An 18,923-nucleotide genomic window follows, 5' to 3' on the forward strand; every position below is an offset into this window, starting at 1 on the left:
GTATTTTAAGTGTCCTGGTGAACCGAGCGATTTTATTATTATTATATATTAAAAAAAAACGACTAGTTTAGCGGAGAAAAAACACTAAAAAGTTAAACATCCACCACCAATGAACCTAGAAGCATTCGATAAAAGTCGTTAAAAAGGCAATTTAAAACACTATTCTCGGTTCCTAAACGTATTATGTCTAAATACCACAGATAAAAAACAAGTGAAAAGCCTTTCTCGAGTCCCTCGCGTACCTGCAAATTGGAAGTGGTATGTATGTGATATTCGAGCTACTCGACTACGGCGGTCTCTCCAGTTTTTAATAAACAAAATTGATATTTTTAAGCCGATACTAACGTAAAAAAAAAGTAAAAAGACATTCACATGCTAGCGATGGACTTAAAATCTCTTGGGAAACAGAAATTAATTTCCCCACAGTGTGCCGTTGTAGGGCCAGAAAGAAAATCAGTCTTCAGTTCGAGGCAGAACTTTTAATACGTGGACGGTTTTTGTAGCCATTGAAATCAGCGCTCCACGAACTTAACTACAATCAAATCCTCTACAGATAATTAAGGTAACTGTACATACACACATATATGTATGTACTTGCTGATCTAGTATACATACTTAGAAATTAATTTTTTCACTTTCGATGTGATTTCCGGAGAGAGGAGTATTTCTATTTGTAAACAAAATGACATAATTGCTTGTCAACATCTGCAAAATTAAGAGAGCCTTTTCGGAAGAGAATGATTGCCAAGTAAAGAGAACCAGAAACACAGTGCTCTCTCTTAACATAATTCCCAATTTTGATTATTTGAGTCACCACCAACTAATAAAACGGATCTACAAATGAGCCACTAATAAATGAAGACTTATTAGTGGCTTTTAACTATGCAAACATTCTTATTATATAGACATATAATAACATATATCTATTTTAGTTTAGTGACCTTAATGAGTGTAAAAATTAAAAGGGTTGGAAATTTATATCTTATATTATAATGTATATTCATTACTTTCCTGAACTTTCAAACATTATTATAAATAATGTAATTTTCCAAAAGGATTATTTGTTTCTGTACCAACTGACAATTTATTTGTTTGCACACACTTTAAGCTTTTCCCTTTCTTTGATTCAAAAGCTTGTACTCTCTCTTGATTCTTCGTTAGTATCGTAAATAGTAAACTGGTGTGAAGATTCATCTTATCCAAAAACCAGTTGTGTTATGGTGGTATTACAGGAGAACGAAAAAACATATGGAGAGAACCAGTCTAAACACAGTTTGATTTCAAAGTAAAAACTTCGAATTCCGTTCAGTTTTCCCAATCATGTCAGGTAGGGAAGATACTTGCACAAGCTGTCTGTTAACGAATTATTGACCTACTTTACTGCTCTTCCGGTATTTTCATGTCCTTGTCCTGCAGTCAAGGCCACGTGTTCACTTCTGCTGCTCCAGGGCTTGAATCTGGCCATGGCCAACACCCTTAACTACTCCAAAAGTCCCGCAGGCGAGGCTCAATTTGCCTCGCAGCTTTTTGGCCAGTTGGCCAAGTCCCAGTCCGGCCGGAACATCGTTTTCTCCCCATCTTCCATCCGGACGGGCTTGGCCCTAGCCTACCTGGGCGCCGAGGGGAGCACTGCCGACGAGTTGAAACTGGGATTGGGTCTGGAAGGAGCTGGAAAGACCGAGGTGGCCGAGAAATTGGACCAGTTGTTGGCCAAGGGACAGTGGGAGAAGGCTAGTGGGGACGAGGACGTGCCCAAATTGAAGTATGCCAATCGGATTTTCGTGACTCAGAGATTCAAACTGACCCAGACCTATCAGGATTTGGTGAGCAAGAACTTCGCAGCAGCTGCAGAGAATGTGAACTTTACCCAAAAAGCGGACACAGCCAAGCACATTAATTCCTGGGTGGAGGAGCAGACTCATCAGCAAATCAAGGACCTCATTGCTCCGGAATCTCTGGACGCAGATACTTCGGCCATCCTGGTCAATGCCATCTACTTCAAGGCCGACTGGCAGAGCAGCTTTCCTGATTACGCCACTTACGCCAGCGACTTCGTCAACCACGGAGGTCGGAAGGTCAGCGTGGATACTATGTCCCAAGAGGATTACTTTAGGTTCGGCGAACTGACCGAGTTGAAGGCCAAGGTCGTGGAACTGCCCTACACAGGCACAGATATCGTTTTCCTGATCATCCTGCCTCAGGAGGAGCAGGGACTGGCCATCGTCGAGGAAAAACTGATGGGCATAGACCTCAATGAAATAAGCTCCCAATTGAGAAGGCGAAAGGTACGCGTGCAGCTGCCCAAATTCAAATTCGAATTTGATGTCCCTCTACAGGCAGCCCTCGAGGAGGTGAGTCCTTAAGCCTAAGATATCTAAATACTAGATTGGTGACCCGAATACTAGTGGCCAATAACCTAAATGCTCTGCAGCTTTAAAATTCGATGTGTGCGATATGTTGTGTTGAACTATTTTTGAATGTTTGATATACCATAAATAGATTCGCCATGGCTGTCCGTTTGTCTGTTCTTATGAACCCCTTCAGAAGTAAAAGCTCGCGAAAAAGTTTTGATGGAGCATACAGACTCAATTTCAAAACATAACCACGTCCGGTAGACTTTTTGATAATATGTGTATATATAATATTTCTGAATATGTTTATTTAGAATAGAAAATAACTACTGATATACCAAAAACATTTTTGCTACTCCCATGAAGTACTTACATTCTTGAACAGCATTAATTTGGACTCTTTCAGTTGGGCATTAAGAAACTGTTCTCTCCTGGGGCAAATCTGAGCAGCCTGTACCAGGGATCGGAACCCCTACGCATCTCGGAGGTGAAGCACAAGGCGATCATCGAGGTTAACGAAAAGGGCACTACGGCCAGTGGAGCAACCTGTAAGTCTGTCCGTAAACATAAATATACGAACATTTTTGACAGTCTTTATTCCTTTCATTTCAGTTATCAAGGTCTCGGTGGAGTCGCTTACGATTGGAGAGGAAGTATTCGAGTTCATCGCGGATCATCCCTTCTTCTTTGCCATCAAGGATGCCCAAAACACCTTATTCCTGGGCCACGTCAGTCAGTTGTGAGTCGGCGCTGGAATTCCCCAATATGATGTTTTGTCCGCATCCAATAAATGCCAGTTCACGATGTCAAGTGCACAAGTACCGACAGGTATATCAACCTGGCTACTTGATTAGTTTTGGGTTGCATAATACTTTTGGCCTTCCTGTTTGCTGCTTCTGTAATTAGAGCCATCCGAGCTGACGTTGATAGTTTATTAAGAGGACTTGGCTCGGTTCAGCCTCCGATCCTGGCCGAGTGCCAGGCTCTTTGGCAGTCCTGTATCGGCCTCCTGTGTGTGTGCGCAGGGGTAATAAATCAAAGTTGGTATAGCTATCAATCCCTGACACAGCCGCTCAGACAAAAAGAGTCAAGAACGATGGCGAACTGCGCTGCGAAGAACTGGCAATTTGAATGCCAGTGGTAAAAGTGGCCGAAGTCCAAACACACAAGGACCTGTGGACTGTCGGACTCACGGACACGCACATGGCCAAAAGTCAACAACTGTGTTGGCAATTTGCTGCAATCATCCAGCAACACATCCCCTCCTTCCGGTCCTTCCGCAACCTGTCTCGTCCTTCCTGCCATCGCACTACCATTTCCCAGGAGCCGATGTTTATGAGTGCAGCTAAATTGTTGTTCTCCGTGTTTCGCTCGCTTTTCCTGCAGCTTTTTCTGCTCTGCCGCGAGGATTTTCGAAATCCTTGACCGCTGACGGCACTCACATAAGTGCTTCACACATAGCCCACCATAGGGCCACCTCTTGTGGCGGATATTTGCATATTTCTAAACAGGTGTAAATTAAATTTGACAAATTTAGCGCGTCCTTGTCATTTCCTGCCGCCCCGGGCAGCACTTTTAATAACGTTTTGTGACATTTACATACCTTTCGAGGCCTGGTCATGATGCCGGTCCATTATTCACGTTTATTGTGGGCGAAATGATGCAGTTGGCTGGGATGTGAGACAATTAGAGCGGGACCTACGGGCGTGTAAAACATTTTAATTAAATCCGTGCTGACGTGCCGCTTGGTTTTCCACTTGATTTCTGGGAATTCTGTTACACTTTCGAAGGTTTTGTTGTGCGTTTCGTTTTTCTCGGGCACTAATTGGTGGCCAGGGCGGTGCCGAAACTTCGACTCGGTTGTCACGGGCGACGCTCAAGTTTCCGTCAGCAAATTGAAATTGAAATGACAACACAACAGGAGCTGTAGCACCAGGAGACAGACATCAACCGCATTGGGAGGAGCAAAGGATTGCATCTGGCGCACCTGAAAATGGGAATTTAGCGACAAGTGCCGAGCATAAAGTTCAGTTGTGGGCGGTGTTTGGGCGGTGTTTAGGCGGTGGGTGGAGACGAGTGGGTGGCTGGGGGCCACGAATCGCTGGGCACTCGCTTGCCATAACCAGGAGTCCTCCGCCTTTGGTTAGGCCTTTTGCTAGTCCTGCGGCTGACAGCCCTGCATCATTTGCCAAATTGACAGGAAGCGTTAGATCTGCTCGCCACCTACGAGAGTGGGCCAATTTAGTCACTATTATAGCCCCAATCAGCCAGTTCTTAGTAGTTTTTAGTTATTCCGCTGGCATGCAATCCATGAACTTGCATTGTTCAGTATAAGCTGCTTTTAAATCCTTCAGTTACAATACCGACCATTTAAGTATACACACAAAAAGCAAATACTTGTTTATCTCCGAATACAAGGTACTCAATTCAGTTAACGCTCCCTTTAAGCATTTAGGAATTGTGATTTACAGGGCCACAAGTTAAATTGGTAGTATTCACAATGTTTATAAGCAAATATTAATTAAATTAGCAACTTTGCAAAAATTTGTTTTCTCCGAGTCATATTAAGATAGTTAAAAAATACATACACATTTGAATGGGTGTAAACGGAGTTCTAGTTTAACATGCTAACCATTATGTTTCAGAGACCCTAACTTTTGCGAACTATTGTGACTCTCGAAAGTTGTGCTGCACTGTGTGTGTTTAAAGCTTCCCTTTGAGGATGTGTGTGCCAACTACACCGTGTGGGGGGAGGGGGGGGGGGCAACTCCGCAGGTGGCAGGGTCGAAACGATTACTCCTTCTGCAACGTGGAACAGACAATTGTGGAGGCAAATTGTAATTGTAACTCACTTTTAAGTGCGTCTGACAAGTTTGGTAATTAAGGAATTATGTCATGCGCACGTTTGCCATTCAGAAGGACCCTTGCCGTAACTGGCTGTGGGAGGTGGAGCGTTTTTGATTGCATTGGCTACATTGGTTACCTGGGGTTTCCTGTGTCGCATTCTGTGTCCCGAATGTTGCATTTTTGCAATTGGCATTTAATTTCGAAAGCTGCTAAGTTGAGCATTGTGTTTATGCACGCTGCACTCCCATTGAAAGTTATCCCCATTGTTGGAACCCAGAGCAGGCTAGTCGAGACTCTAGGTGACCCTGCGCACCCAAGGTGTTCAAAACTTTTCACTTTCCCACGGACCACGTGAAAGGGGGACTGGCTACCGCAAAATGATAATAGAATCCCAGTTCGCTCCAATGGAGACTGGGCACAATTTACCGCTCGTCCTGGCATCGCACGCTCGCCCACAAAGAGCAGGTCAGAAAGGACTGTGCGGAAGGACGATTTGATGCTCTGAAGAGCGTCACACTGACAGCAGCTGCCAATGTGCGTATCTGTGCGAGTCAGGTTAATGAAATACTTGGAACATGCCTCCTGCCAGCCGGTCAAGCGGCCTGTCTCGTCCTGCGTGGCCAAAGGACATGTCGAGACGGATGTCCCTTTTTTTTCGAGCCTGCGAGTGTGTGGATCTCCGCTCAGGGCGATGGAAAGTGCAAAACTTTGTTAGCACTTTGAATTTAATACATGCTATTGAATATTAACGAGCTGTTTCGGCGTAGAATGAGGAGTAAGTAAACAAGGTTTGGCCGACAATTATCGAGTATACGCCCCGTGTGCCGCCTTGGCTGCCTGTTTGCCTTTTGGCAGCTTGTGGGCTCTGTGGGTAATTAACATTTGTACGTCAATATTTGCAGTGGCAGCCGCTGGCATCTAAATGAAAATCTCCACGTGACATGAGATACTCTTTGCATCTCATTAGATTTAATTACCATTTCAGGTATTTTGTATTATGTTTTGCGAGATATGTAAACATTTGTATAGATTCTGATGGGTACTTCTTATGTTTCTGTATCGAAAATCTGAACCAATGTTTAGTGAACGAAATGTTTTAGTTGGGACATAGATGCCAATCCCCCAATAACAAACTTAGGGTCGTCTGCCCAAAATTGAACTGTCACAGGAATTATTACCAACTGACCGCAGCTGACAATGCCGTAGGGGTAAGCCTTTCATCCTTTCGAGCAGGTTCGAGGGGCAGACCCATAATCCGACTGAAGCTTAAAGCACGGGTTCAGACCTCAGCTAGTGCTGAGCAAGGAACTTAGCTTTGTCCTGCCGACGCCTGCGTCCTGATTCGCTGTAGCGTTTGCTTGTTCGCAACCACAACCTGCAACACGTTGTGTTTTGAATGCTTTGGCGGCAAACACTCGTGGCCTGTTGGATGAATATAAAAGCAAAGTCCCATGCTGGCTGCCAAACAGTTCCCTGCTAGACAGCAACGCACGCGCTCCTCAGTGGAAACCCAGAGACTTTCGGCAGTGGATTACAAATTTTGGTTGAGGTGTCAGGAGCAACCGATGCTTCTGTCGTCCTAGTCCGTCGTCCGGTGGTGTTCAGAGTGTCTGTGGCTTTGTGTGCGGGTGAATAACCAGAACATAAATCAGAAATTTAATCAATCTCACGTGCCGAATTGCAGTTTACCACAGTTTCGTCGCTATTTCGGGGTGATTAAGTATACGCCAGGTAAGCCCACCTCGCAGCACTGCGTCGCAATCCCTATGACCTATTAAGGCTTGGTGGAGCAGTCCGGCGCGGAGTGGAGTGCGGTCACCCGGAATGCTTCCATCCGGGTCGTCCAAGTAACTCCTCCACTTTATGGCCACATTAAGGCATAAACAGGGGCAGAAAAACAAAGCACGTTCTGAGTGCAAGTGCAAAAGAAACGACTTTAAAGTGCCTGCCAACGGGACAAGTTGCGGTTATGGCGAAAAATTCAAATTTCTCGCATCCTGACCTGCCGAATTCCCACTCTTCATCCAGCCCTAGGTGCGTCTTTGATATCCAATTTTAACGGCAGCATTCGCTGGCATAATAAAAATTTATCGTAAGCGCATTAAATTTGTAGCCGCCGCAAGTTTCGCTCCGTTCCCTTCGCTTTCCTATTCGACATGTAGAGACAAAGAGTCTTCGCAGCAGTTAACATGTCTAAGTAAGCTCTAAGTTGCCACCAGATCTGCCTTTTGTGTGTCCCGGACGGAGGAGGCTGGGCGGATGGGAGCCGTGCCATGTTGTGCATTTTTATTACGATTACACAGCTCACACATGGCAGAAAGCACTGAAGCGGGATGGGTGACAATCATCCCCTAGGAGCCCCTAGAAAATCCACCGTGAGGGTCCGTCATAAATTCTAAATTTGACAAATAAATAAAAGGTGGATGGGGGACTCGATGGCCATGCTCAATCCATTTGTGCACTGGTTTTGTGGATCTATAATCGGATTTAACATGTATTTTTATCCCGTACGAAAATTGCTCTATGGGGACTCCATATTCCATACGATTTCGATACTTTCGTTATTGATAGACTAGGACTCCAATGTCGCTTTAAGCAACAAATGCAAGTTGTCTAAAATGTTGAAGCATTTTTAATTTGCTTCGATAAATTAAACATTCTGAGCCAAGGAGTGCTTAAAATCCGACACTTTTCTAAGTTTATTTTCTGTTTAGTTATATCGAAATTTGGGGCAAAAACAAACAGTTCCCATGAGACCAGGCATATCATTTGATTATTTATTCCCTGTTAAAATATAATACCATGGTTCCCAGACTGATGATGAATTGAATTTGATTTAAATGAGACTTTCTAGGTTTTTAGAAGAATTTAATTTAATTCTCTTCTTCTGTGCAGCCACGGCTTTATTGGGTTTCATTGGTTTTGATACTTTTTAAGTCGAGACCAATTGCACTAGATTTATCACTTCCTTCAGAGGTATCACCATTTCCAAAGAAACGCTTCGTCTTCCATTTCCATGTCAGTACTTCTAAGAACCCACGTCGCAAAAAGCAGCACTTTAATTTGGGCTCATATTGCCTACGCTTACAGCTTACTTTCATGAAATTCATTCGCTTAATTGTATTTTTCGATTGTTTTTCCAAGTATTTCTTTCTTGAGATGAAAAGTCAACAGACAGTCGGCAAAAAATGGGTTTGTGTTTTTCGTTTTTTCCAACAACATGAGGGTCCTCGGTAATCGGAAACCGCAACTGTTTGCTTAACTCCCTCCGAGATTGTATAATTAATTTCACATAAAGCCTAGTCGCGAGTTTGACTTTTTAAAGGCATTCTCAGGGGGAGCAGCTCCTAGGTGACGTGGCCCCACCCCTCACTCTCACCTGTCGCCTTCATCCCCCAATGTGTGTACACAGTCGCTTGTAAATGATTGTGCTCCATATGTTTATGCTAGATTAAACGGTTTTCCTGCCAAACTGCGAATGGGAATAAAACACACACGCGCGCGCACACACACACACACACACGGCAGCTATGCAGATGCCCCCGTAGGTATGCCAGCTTTTTTATTGTATCTTAAGCTGTGCCAGCTGCGCAGCTCCTCGGGGAGCGCCCGACTCGGACGCACACTTTATCATAATGGAGTCTAGACCGGATGCCTGAAGTGCGATGGCATTTACCATAGTTTGCATTTCTACGCTCCCTGTGCTGCTGGCCTTCGCATCTGCTCATCTTTTGGTCCAATCGAGTTGGTATTAAAGTCATGCCTTCTGAGTGAGGTTCATTAATCCCACCGCACTCACAGTCGCTTGTCAAGTCGCAAGGCAGCCCGAGAGGCCGCTTGTCTGTAAAGGCTATTAATTATATGTGACTTATTTAATTGATAAACTGGGCATTTCGCCCTTCATACCTTCGGCATAGTACAGTGCTCTGGATGTTGCAGCTGACACCTTCAAGAACGAGCCATTTGCTGTGGCTGAGTGTGTACTTCGCATCACTCATACGCACTGTGGTACGCAATGGCTTATCCCTGAGAATTCCGGCAGCTGGCATGAATTGCAATCCGTATGCAAAGCGCAAATTGAAAATGCACACGAAAGCTGAAGAGTAGGGGGGGGGTGATGAGAGGGGGATGTGGCACCCAAAGTGGCAACTAAATGCTGGCAAAATGGCAAAACTGCACGCCTTTAAAATTGTTTTTGTTCCTCCCGCCTTGTTGTATTAAAATTAAAAGCACATAAAAGGTTCAAAGCTTCCACTTGGCCTGACAACGGTCCTCTTCTCTCGCAACAGAACATAACAGGACGGAAAAGAACAGGTCCTGGCCCTATGTGCGAGTTCGTGTTTCCGCCCTAATGCCTCCATTTCCACTTATTTTAATAGTTTTTGCTCTTTCCGGGCGGCACTTGTGAGCCTCTTGGCCGCCAATGGCTTCATTGAAATTTGGGCACACACACGGCCGGCATATTTGTGGGTGAGCAGGCTCTTGATGTTGCGGCCGCATTTGATTAAAGTGCTGGACCATGCTTGTTGTCTTCCACTCTTTGGCCATGATTATCATCTCGATGGGGATGTGTGTTTGGGTTTGTGCTGATTTTATGGTCCGACGGATTTCTCTTTTTTGGCTTCCACCATCCACCGCCAGTGCCCCTTTTTTCCGGCTTTATTGAAATTGTATTGTACAAAATTGTATCAACGAGCGGGCGATGGAGCACGTTTGAAGCCACTTAATGACCATTAAATGCTTGCCAACAGAACTACGAAGATTCCAGGAATGCGAGCTCAGCCAAAGCAAATACGAATCGCATTATATTAAAAGCAATTTTAACTTTTGAGACAAATGCCCATTTGGACGACTGCTACTAGAGGCGGGAGACGGGTGGAGCTCGCTGTGGCACGTTCCTCGACTGGATTTTATAATGGATGAACTGAAAGTATGCCAAATGCGCCTTAGCTCGGCGTACTTATACATTCATGCAGCACAATTTGCAGTAATTGCACAGCGATTCAAGACACCGCTCGTGGAAAATGTTTCCCTTCAAACAGGAAATTAATCTAGGACAGCGCCGCCCACGTTCCCACGGACCCACGGATCCGCCACGGAGGACCAAAGCGGCCAGTGGGGAGCTGTTATGGCTCTTTGCGCTGCAACCTAATTAACGTGAACAATTCAGTCACATTAACAATGCATACTCACGTTGAAATTGTTTATAATTTGATAACACGCCTGAGCGAGCAGGGCGGTGCCTGCCCGAAGTTTGCACTCGATCAAGTGGAAAATCAAAACTAAAGACAAGGCCAGAGCCACTGGAAGGGTGGGAAGTGCATTCCCAGAGGGGGAGGAGCGTTGGCCAACCGAAGGCAACTCACCGCAGACAGACTCCTTGCCAAAACTTTGTTCGGTTCAATTTCAAAGTGTCAAATGCAGTCAGGCCAAACGAAACACTGAATGAAGACGGAATATCCTGCAAGTCCATAGATCGCTGTCATCGCTTAGTAGAGATGAGGAAAAAGTGCCTCGGTTATTGTCAGAAGCCCGTGCTCATGAGCAGCCTGTCAGAGCAGTCGAAAGGGTACACAAGCCCGCTGGATCCATGGATTTATGCCAGAAAAAATGGAAAGCCATCAGCATATGCCTCACTGAATCACTCGCAATATACATGGGCGTCCTCCAATCCACGCGCCGGAGCTATTGACAATCTCGGCTAAACTTCCGCTACCCCTTTTGTTGCCACTTTGCCTGGCTATCCAGCACCGTTTCGCATTTTCCATTCCAAATACCAGCCCTCTGCGGCAGAGCAATCAATAAGTTCGTATATCCGTCAACCAACCCTCAGAACCGGCAGCATACGCCTCCACTGCTCCACTGCTCGAGTGGATTCTCTAAAAGTTTAGCTGCCGTTTTTTGCCATTTTTGTTTTCCAACGGCGGCCAGCACGATGATAATATCAAATTGAGTTCGTTTTTCAGCGCCCTGCCTTTAAACATTTACGGCGCGAAAGTGGCTAAGTGGTATTCAAAAATCGATTCCAGGCCGCGGTCTGCCAATCTCCCACCTCAAACACGACAAATCTGACCAGCTTTTATGGGCTGATAAAGCAATTAATTTCAAATCGCCACGGGCAGGCGCAAGTAAGGGGAGATGGAAAAAGAAATCAGATCTGAACCTGATAGGCAATTTGGGGGTCGAAAGATAAAATTAGCCAGCAGAGAGGGCCACAATCAGGGGCCTCATCAGGGCCGATAAAGATTACGTATATTATTATGTTAATCGAGATTATGATGACAGTCATCAGCGCCTCATTAGAATGGGCAGGCAAAATCTGCTTTCTCCGTCGTTTTTGTCCTTTCGACTCTGGTTCCTTATAGACACCGAACTCCGCGACCACCACCCAGACACACAAATCTCTTTATAATCGTCCCAGCCCTGTCGTCTTTGACAAGGGAAATGTTGGCCTAGGAGCGGGCGTGTCCAGGAAGTCGGGTCGTTTTAAGGGTGGTTGGGATGGTTGGGATGCTTGGGATGGGGTGTGGAGAAGAATGGATGGCCGGAGGGCTTTGTGCCTACACTTATAAATTTTTATTTGTTGGCATTCCGCAATTTATTTTATATCTTTTCCAGCGGCCGTGGCAACTCCTGCCAGTTGGCCATTCTGTCTGTTTGTCCGTAAGTCTGTCCGTCCGTCAATTTGCTGGCTTTCGCAACGCTCTGTCAATGCCTGGCGGCCTTTTTTGGAGGCGCCGCGGCTGCTCGTTCTCAGGTCGTTACCATTTGAGAAAGTTTGAAGCCGTAAGGCGGCATCGCAGGAATCTAGTCAAAGGAAGCCGTATACACCGCCGTACGGTGAAGTATGACAAGAGGCCTAATCAAATTATGCCCACTTTCTTGGCCGCTGACGTTGGACTGCCGGATGATACAAAACAAAGTAGGTTATGCTGAAAGCAGGAGATGTGCTCATTAGGCCAGATGCGAGTGGAGTGTGCTGATCTGATTGTCGGCTTTTCGGTCTGCCCATTAGTAGGATGTCGAAATGACGGGACAACGGGACGTATGCGTAATATATGTGTCTGAAACATCACAGTTCGACAGTTCGTAGCTTATTGGCCAAAGTCTGGACGTCCCTGGACGTTCTGGGATTCCCGGCGTGCTGCTGAGCGTTTGGTCTTCGGGGGACCCAGTCCTCGGAATGCCAGGAATGCTGTTTGTGATTTTTCTTTCCGCTTTCCTTTTAACATTTTTCACCGTGTCGCAGCGGCGCTTTCCCCGTTTTCCACTGCTGCTTTTTTGTTTGCTCGTGTTTCCGCCATTTCCCCGCCATCTCCTGCTGTTTCCCGAAGTCACTCACGCGGAAAGCGCGTTGCGTGCTTTATGAATCTGTCCTGGCACAGCTTCTCTATTACGTTCTAGACAACTTGAACTTGTTCCCTGTCTCATTCTACGTATCCGTCTTCGCCGTCGTCTTCGTCTTGTCCGGGAACTCCAGCTCGTTTCCGTTGGATTCTCAGCTGCGTCCTTTGTGGATGGGATCCTTCGTGGCATTGCCATGTCTCCAACGTCCCGCGGCATTCGTGTTTATTAAGTCTAATTCAATTTTGCGTGAATTTTATTTGTTGCATACATTAGGGCCGATGACGTTGAAACATCCCCCACGAATACGGATCCTGAGAACTGAGGTGCTGCGCCGTCGTCACAGTTGTAATTACACACTTAGCAATTTAGAGAGTTCTTCTATGAAGTTTTTAATTAAAACTTTGATAAATTAGCTCAATTTATATCCACCCAGATATTTACCATTTAACAAAAGCGCCCCATTCCCTTCTATCTGTCGTCTCAATCCCTCCCCTTCATGTTGGTGTGCATTTCTTTGTGAGTGCAGATTTCCCATTTTAATTGAAATTTACCAAGGAGGTCTTGGTCTTTGAAAGTGCGGAGACGTGCATGGCTAGGCACATAGCGAGCAGGATGCGGAGTAAATTAAATTGACAAAGTAAATAAGTACTGGGAAAAATGTAAATAAATATGCCTTTCATGGTCTCATGAAATTGGTTCAAGTCGGCACAACTGCTCTTTGCTCTCCAGCGCCACACACACCACTTCCCCCCCCCCCCCCCCTCACTACAACCGCTTAGGGCAATCCGATTTTGGCCAAGTTGTAAAAGCGAAGCTTTTCATATTCGCCAGCAATTGCATTCTATCCTATTTGTATCGGGCATAAGTATATGGAAATTTATGGCTGTGACGGCAATCCCACATTTGTTTCAATTATTCACAGTTTGAGTGAAACGGAAAGCAGCTACATGCATATAAATTCAGCTCAACTGTCAAGTGCGAATTTGCTTGGCATTGGAGAACAATTGCGTGGAGGCTGGGGGAGGAGCTTGAGTGCTGTTCGGCAAGCTTATACATTTTTATCCCTCTTGGCAGAGACGCGTGCACTAAGTAAACCCGCTCGAGCTGCCTAAATTGTCGAGGACATGTGTGTGTGTGCTCGCAATTTCCCGTGCTGAAAACTGGGAAAGTGGCCCCAAGTGGGTCACAATCGGGCCAAGTCAAATCAATTGACGCCAAGACGCGTCTGCACACACACAGCCATTGTCCTCGTGTTTGCTGCCAACACGATTAACCCACAAACGGCTCAGGCAGACGTGCCCCTTTGGATCCTCCTTCTCGTGGAGATTGTGGCAAGTCCGACTGCCACTGACATTGCAAACGCAACTGCAGCTGCAGATGCAGCCTCAGCTTTTGCTGTTGCAGTTGCTGTTGCCGTTTCTGTTGCGAGAAACGTGGCCACTCAAGGGGAGCCCACTTTGTGCTCGCTCCTTACCAATTCCACTTTGCCATTACTTCGATTCCCCGGCCAACGGGGCGAATGGGTAACGAGCCGTGATGGGAAATGGCTAGGTACTTCCGCCCCAGTACTTTTTCACTCAGTTTTCAGTTACCGGCACTTTTGGGACCATTTTTCGATGCTTAATTGAAAATGGGTATTCAGATATTTTTATTTTCTAAATAAAACCTTAAATGGAACTGGAAGTATTAAGGTACACAAAATATCGGAAGCAAGTGAACAAGCTGTAAGTAATAAAATTTGTAGGTTAATAACCCAATATGTTAATATTTAATCTTGAAAAGAAAACTCATAAGTCGACATCTATTTTCTGATAAAAGTCTGAGCCGAAATCGTTTTTTCCATAGATAAGTTTACTTAGCTAAGCGGAATATTCGCATCACTACTGCCGACCAATACAAATGAAAATCACGACGGAGCCTGCACTCTTTTGGCCAAAAGGCAAGCACAAAGGCAAAGGAGGGTGAGTCTCACTGCTTCCCCGGCGTCTGTGGTTTGTTTGTGTATAATTTGTGGCACTGCCAGCTGTTGACAATCGATGACAACCCTCCAGGAGTGGCTGCACCAACGCCAGCCTTCGGCACCTGCTGCCCCAGGAAGCCCCTGCCGGCTTCTCCTTTCGCGCGCCTGATTAAGTTTTTGCATTAATTTCGCTACACCCTCGATGGCGCTATCCTGGTGCTTGTCCTTGGTGCTTGTTTGCTTAGCCATTAGCCGGGGATTCTGTGACCTGCGGGTCGTTTGAGCGGATCGTTGGGGTTGCAGGCTGCCAGCGAGTGCCTGACCTTTTTGCCAGCCATGCAGTAGCTCCCACCGCCTTCAGCTTTCAGCTTTCAGCTTTCGCCTTGCTGGCTTTTCATGCTTCGGTTGCAATCGAATTTATTGGATCCCCTTTTTAGCCAACTCGCAGTCGCAGTTCTCATCAGCCCAAAGTCGATTACTGAATTTGCGTGCGGAACCTTTTCTTGATTGCAAAATAGCAGAGAACTCGATTAGAGTGCGATAGAGTGTATCTTCGGATAGGGGCTATAGATAACGAGTCTATCCAGTCGATAAAATGCCAGCGCTAAGCACCTTTGAAATAGCTCTGCTGCTCACAAAGTCAATTAGGGAAGTATCCGCATCAGCTCCAGCTACTGATTCTGATCCTGTTTCTATTTCTGCTCCCATTGTCCAATTAGCCTAGTCACCAGCCACATGGCTTTGGCTCAGGCTCTCCCATTTGCATCAGACTCGTGTTGCTGCAGTTAATTTGTTGTTTCTGCAGCTAAGTTTTCGCTCCACACAGTTGGCTCATTACGGACCCGAAGGGTCATAGTGAGCTCAGTTCAAGTGCAAACTGTTCGCCCGATGCCGGGCGGACAAAAGGACCTCAACCTCGTCCTCATCCTCGCCCTGGTCATTGCCATCTATATTTGGATACCTCCACAAAGTTTTTCACAACACTTAAGTCGAACGGATAAAAGGCGTCCTTCTCCTCAGCCTTTTGAGGGGATGTGAGGAGTACACAACCTCCACCTCGGGACTCTGGCAGCCCAACTGCCCCTTCCGGCTCCCAGCCATTTGCCGTGATTAGTATAAATAAGTAACAGTTAGTGACCCATTTTCTGCACACCATTGAGCCAGAAAGAAAAAAGGCTTTAATGGCTCGCCTCCACCATGAAATTGGTGAGGACAGATATGAGTTTGTTAGGGTGGACTTCTGGTTGCGTAATGTTTCATCCCTTTGCCACAATACGAGTATGAATGTATTTTATATCAAGTATGTAAATATACATATTCTACCCTAGGAGGAATAAAAACTAATCTTATTATCTGCATTCCCAAGCAACCGAGCTGCTATGTCAAAGAAAAAGTGAAAGTTTAAGTCAAACTAAGATTTCAATTTAGTTATATTTTCCTGTGACATTCAAATGTCAAAGGTGAAAATAGTACCAATATTCGAATAAACTTTCGCTGGGAAATGATAATTAATATATTTTTGTATTTTTGTGTTTCATATGCGCATTTTTAGTATTTAAAAAGTCGCCCTGCACTGAATCTCTTTTTATGAAAGTAGTCAGTTTTATCAAAAATCGAACATTACAGTGGTCCACCTTAGTTTTACCTGCTCAATCCAACGATGATGGTGCGCGGCTCCCATCCGAAATTGAATTTATGGCACCGCTTCGTGCCTCTGAGATTAATATAGGCCACACCGCCCGAGACGTGTGGAAAGGTGTTAGGCGTCCTACTGCGGGTCAGAGGTCAGATGGACGATCCGGAGCTGTCATCATCGCAGTAATCAACAGTTTAACGGCATCGCCTGGTGGCCTAGATACTGCGACGCCACTTTGTAATCGTTAAGCTGGTCCTACAGCCAACTACAACTGCCACGGCTTGTAGAAGGGGTATGGACTGGTAGGCGAGGGATGGGGTGAAGTGATAATGTGGCTGGGACCCGGTCCTGACCAGAATCATACCCATAAAATCATTTGTTTATCGCTGCGGCCGCTTTCGGGCCCATTAGTAGTTCAAATTCAACGCCATAAATCCCCGAATCGGTGAAAACAGGGCTAATTCCTTAGCATGCATGGGTGCTTGGGTGTTTAGTGTTTGCTGTTTGCTGTTTGGCGTCAGATGGCAAATGACGCGACGCTCGGCATGCAACATAAAAGCTTATTTTATGATTTAAGCACCACAAGGCCACAACTCACAGCTCACAGCACGAGCAGCCATATTGCGAATGTTAATCGCACATAAAGCGTAATGTTTAATGCTTAATGGTGTTCAAAAGCCCAGTCTCCTCAACCCCAAAAATGTTGCCAAATTTGTGTACATGTATTTTGTGTTGCGGAATTTACATTAACAAACGGCAAACTAATCAAGTTGAACGAAAAGCCACTGCAATTAGTTGTGGTCGAGAAGTGGCTAACCGGAGAATTAGAAGTCATTTAAGAAGTTTAGGTTCGGAGAAGTTTCAAGGGAATTCAAAGCGTTCGCTTTTTGTAATTACAAAGTTGTGCGTCGGGTTTAGTGTAATAAATACATTTTAATTACTTAATTTGTTATATTTATAAGCACCAGTAAAAATCCCATCAGGCAGTTAACACAACTTTCGAAAACAATAAGTGTTGTGAAAGAATCGGTACAATGTATTTTATGGCTACTTTTGTTTAAGATGGTTCTTTTGAAGCTATAATAATTTTTTAGTGAAATCTTATTATTGTAAGATACACATTTTTCTACAAGTTTTAAAATATGAGTGGGTTTACATAAATATACGTGTGCATATAGATTTAATTAATTTTAAAGATTTAATTAATTTAAAAAAAAAAATCACGTTGTAATAACTTTTAATATACCCCGTGAATAAATGAGTTATTTCTATCATTAAAAACGTGTGCGAAAGCTTAAGCCTTTTGGGATTTAACATATGTTTGTATATTGTTCACAAATTGTTTTTCAACTTTTGAAATGCTAAAGTCTCTTTCTGTGACTAGTTTGTTGGCTTATCATAAATAAAGTTATCAAGGAACATAGAAAAAATGGATTTTAAACAAAGGACAACAAAAAATTAAAATTTATTCGGTGTTATTTTTATCAGAAGTACAAAAGAAAAAAAATCAAGGTTTATCAATAAGTTCTCTTGATCAATGGGCTTAAACTACATACATACATATGTACATGGCAAGCATTTCTCTCAGTGTGACAGCTGATGGCTGGAGCTTAACGCACATGTCCATCATCTGCAACAAAGGCGGTTAACACGGATGGCTGGTGCGTCCAAGCGGAAGTAGTTCACCACCGAACCAGGCCAAAATCCCCAGAGCCGCACCAGAGTTTGCAACTTTTCGCGGCCTTTTCGTGATATGTCGGATCAACTTGTGATATCCCTGCGGTATTTGAGGCATTTTAATCAACTGGCAACGCAGCAGGACGCATTGGAATGCGGCTAATAAATATTTATAAATGTTGCCCCGCACAAATTGTTTGACGTGGTCCGCTTGTTTCCGCAAATATGAAAGTTTAGAATTCTATGTCTGACCAGAAACGAGTGACAGCACATCCCCAGCCCTGACCCTTTGGCCACTGTCCTCCGCTCCCTGCCCCCTGCCACACATGGTCCACATGGCCCCAGTCCCTCCGGACCAGTTGAGTCCTTAAGCCCCGGTGCTCGCTTGCTATCGTGTTATATGCCATGCCATCCTTGCCATTGCCAACAAGTGCAGAGAGTGCCAGAGCCGCGGCAACAGGCAAATGTGCTTTTAATGACATTTTAAACGGCCTCGGGCGCAGGAATGCATCCGATCTGTCTTATCCTCTAAGAAACTAATCAATAAGATGCTCGGCACACATATGGCCCCCAATCCTGGCTCCCCCCGGCCCCGGACTCCATGTTACCTTCGCCGGAGGGGCAAGCTGAACAGATTCGCAATAATCGGGGGATGGGGCAGGAACACAAATTGATTTCCAGGAAAGCGAAAAAGGGAACGTCAGAACGGCCAATTCGAGTATTTTCATTCTTTTATTTTGTGCGTCTGTTGTGATGGCAGCCTTGCATTTCCTAACTGCTCGAGCAAACACGTTCCCAAAAGTTTTGAGGTCCTCTGCCCTTTGAGTTGTTGATGACATGTTTCCGTAGTCCGTAGTCCGTAGTCCGAGGTCCGTCGTCCGCAGTCGGGATGATAAAAACAAAAAATGTCAACAACAGGAACGCTTTTATTTGCGGAAAACAGAAAAATTAATTCAAGTTTGGCTCTTTCGGCTTGCTTTAAAATGTAAAGCGGAAACTTTTGGCCAGGACTTGCCTTTCTTTTATGTTTTCCACAGCTGTTGGCAGTTGTCTTCGGCGTGGGCCTAGTAGATTTAATTAAATTTTTGTACAGAAAAACATTCTG

At 45.0% G+C, this 18,923-nt stretch overlaps 2 protein-coding genes across 3 annotated transcripts in view; both read left to right on the forward strand.

Moving 5' to 3' along the window:
• The first annotated feature begins 454 nt into the window (after positions 1-454).
• Positions 455-3,165, forward strand: Spn42De (Serpin 42De). 2 transcript variants are annotated; one of them, NM_001259226.2, is made up of 4 exons: positions 455-562; positions 1,417-2,351; positions 2,758-2,899; positions 2,964-3,165. In NM_001259226.2, exons 2-4 carry the CDS (start codon positions 1,464-1,466, stop codon positions 3,092-3,094), a joined length of 1,161 nt encoding a protein of 386 aa, NP_001246155.1. In that variant the 5' UTR covers positions 455-562; positions 1,417-1,463; the 3' UTR covers positions 3,095-3,165. The 2 variants fall into 2 exon arrangements, with proteins under 2 accessions (NP_001246155.1, NP_610246.3); NM_136402.4 differs by lacking the exon at positions 455-562 and adding an exon at positions 1,296-1,327.
• A 3,497-nt stretch (positions 3,166-6,662) lies between these two features.
• Positions 6,663-18,923, forward strand: part of CG30158 (uncharacterized protein) — a 30,854-nt gene continuing 18,593 nt past the window's right edge. Inside the window, exons 1-2 of the mRNA NM_144058.3 lie at positions 6,663-6,826; positions 6,883-6,929. The gene's annotated coding sequence lies outside the window, so the exon portion shown is untranslated. The remainder of the gene's footprint in view (positions 6,827-6,882; positions 6,930-18,923) is intronic.

Source organism: Drosophila melanogaster, chromosome 2R, assembly GCF_000001215.4.
Source record: "Drosophila melanogaster chromosome 2R".
In the NCBI taxonomy this organism is placed as follows: domain Eukaryota; kingdom Metazoa; phylum Arthropoda; class Insecta; order Diptera; family Drosophilidae; genus Drosophila; species Drosophila melanogaster.

Excerpts from the sequence above, each read along its gene's own strand:
- Spn42De (NM_136402.4), top strand. Across the intron at positions 2,352-2,757 it reads TACAGGCAGCCCTCGAGGAG|TTGGGCATTAAGAAACTGTT; the intron begins GTGAGTCCTTAA and ends GGACTCTTTCAG. Across the intron at positions 2,900-2,963 it reads TACGGCCAGTGGAGCAACCT|TTATCAAGGTCTCGGTGGAG; the intron begins GTAAGTCTGTCC and ends CTTTCATTTCAG.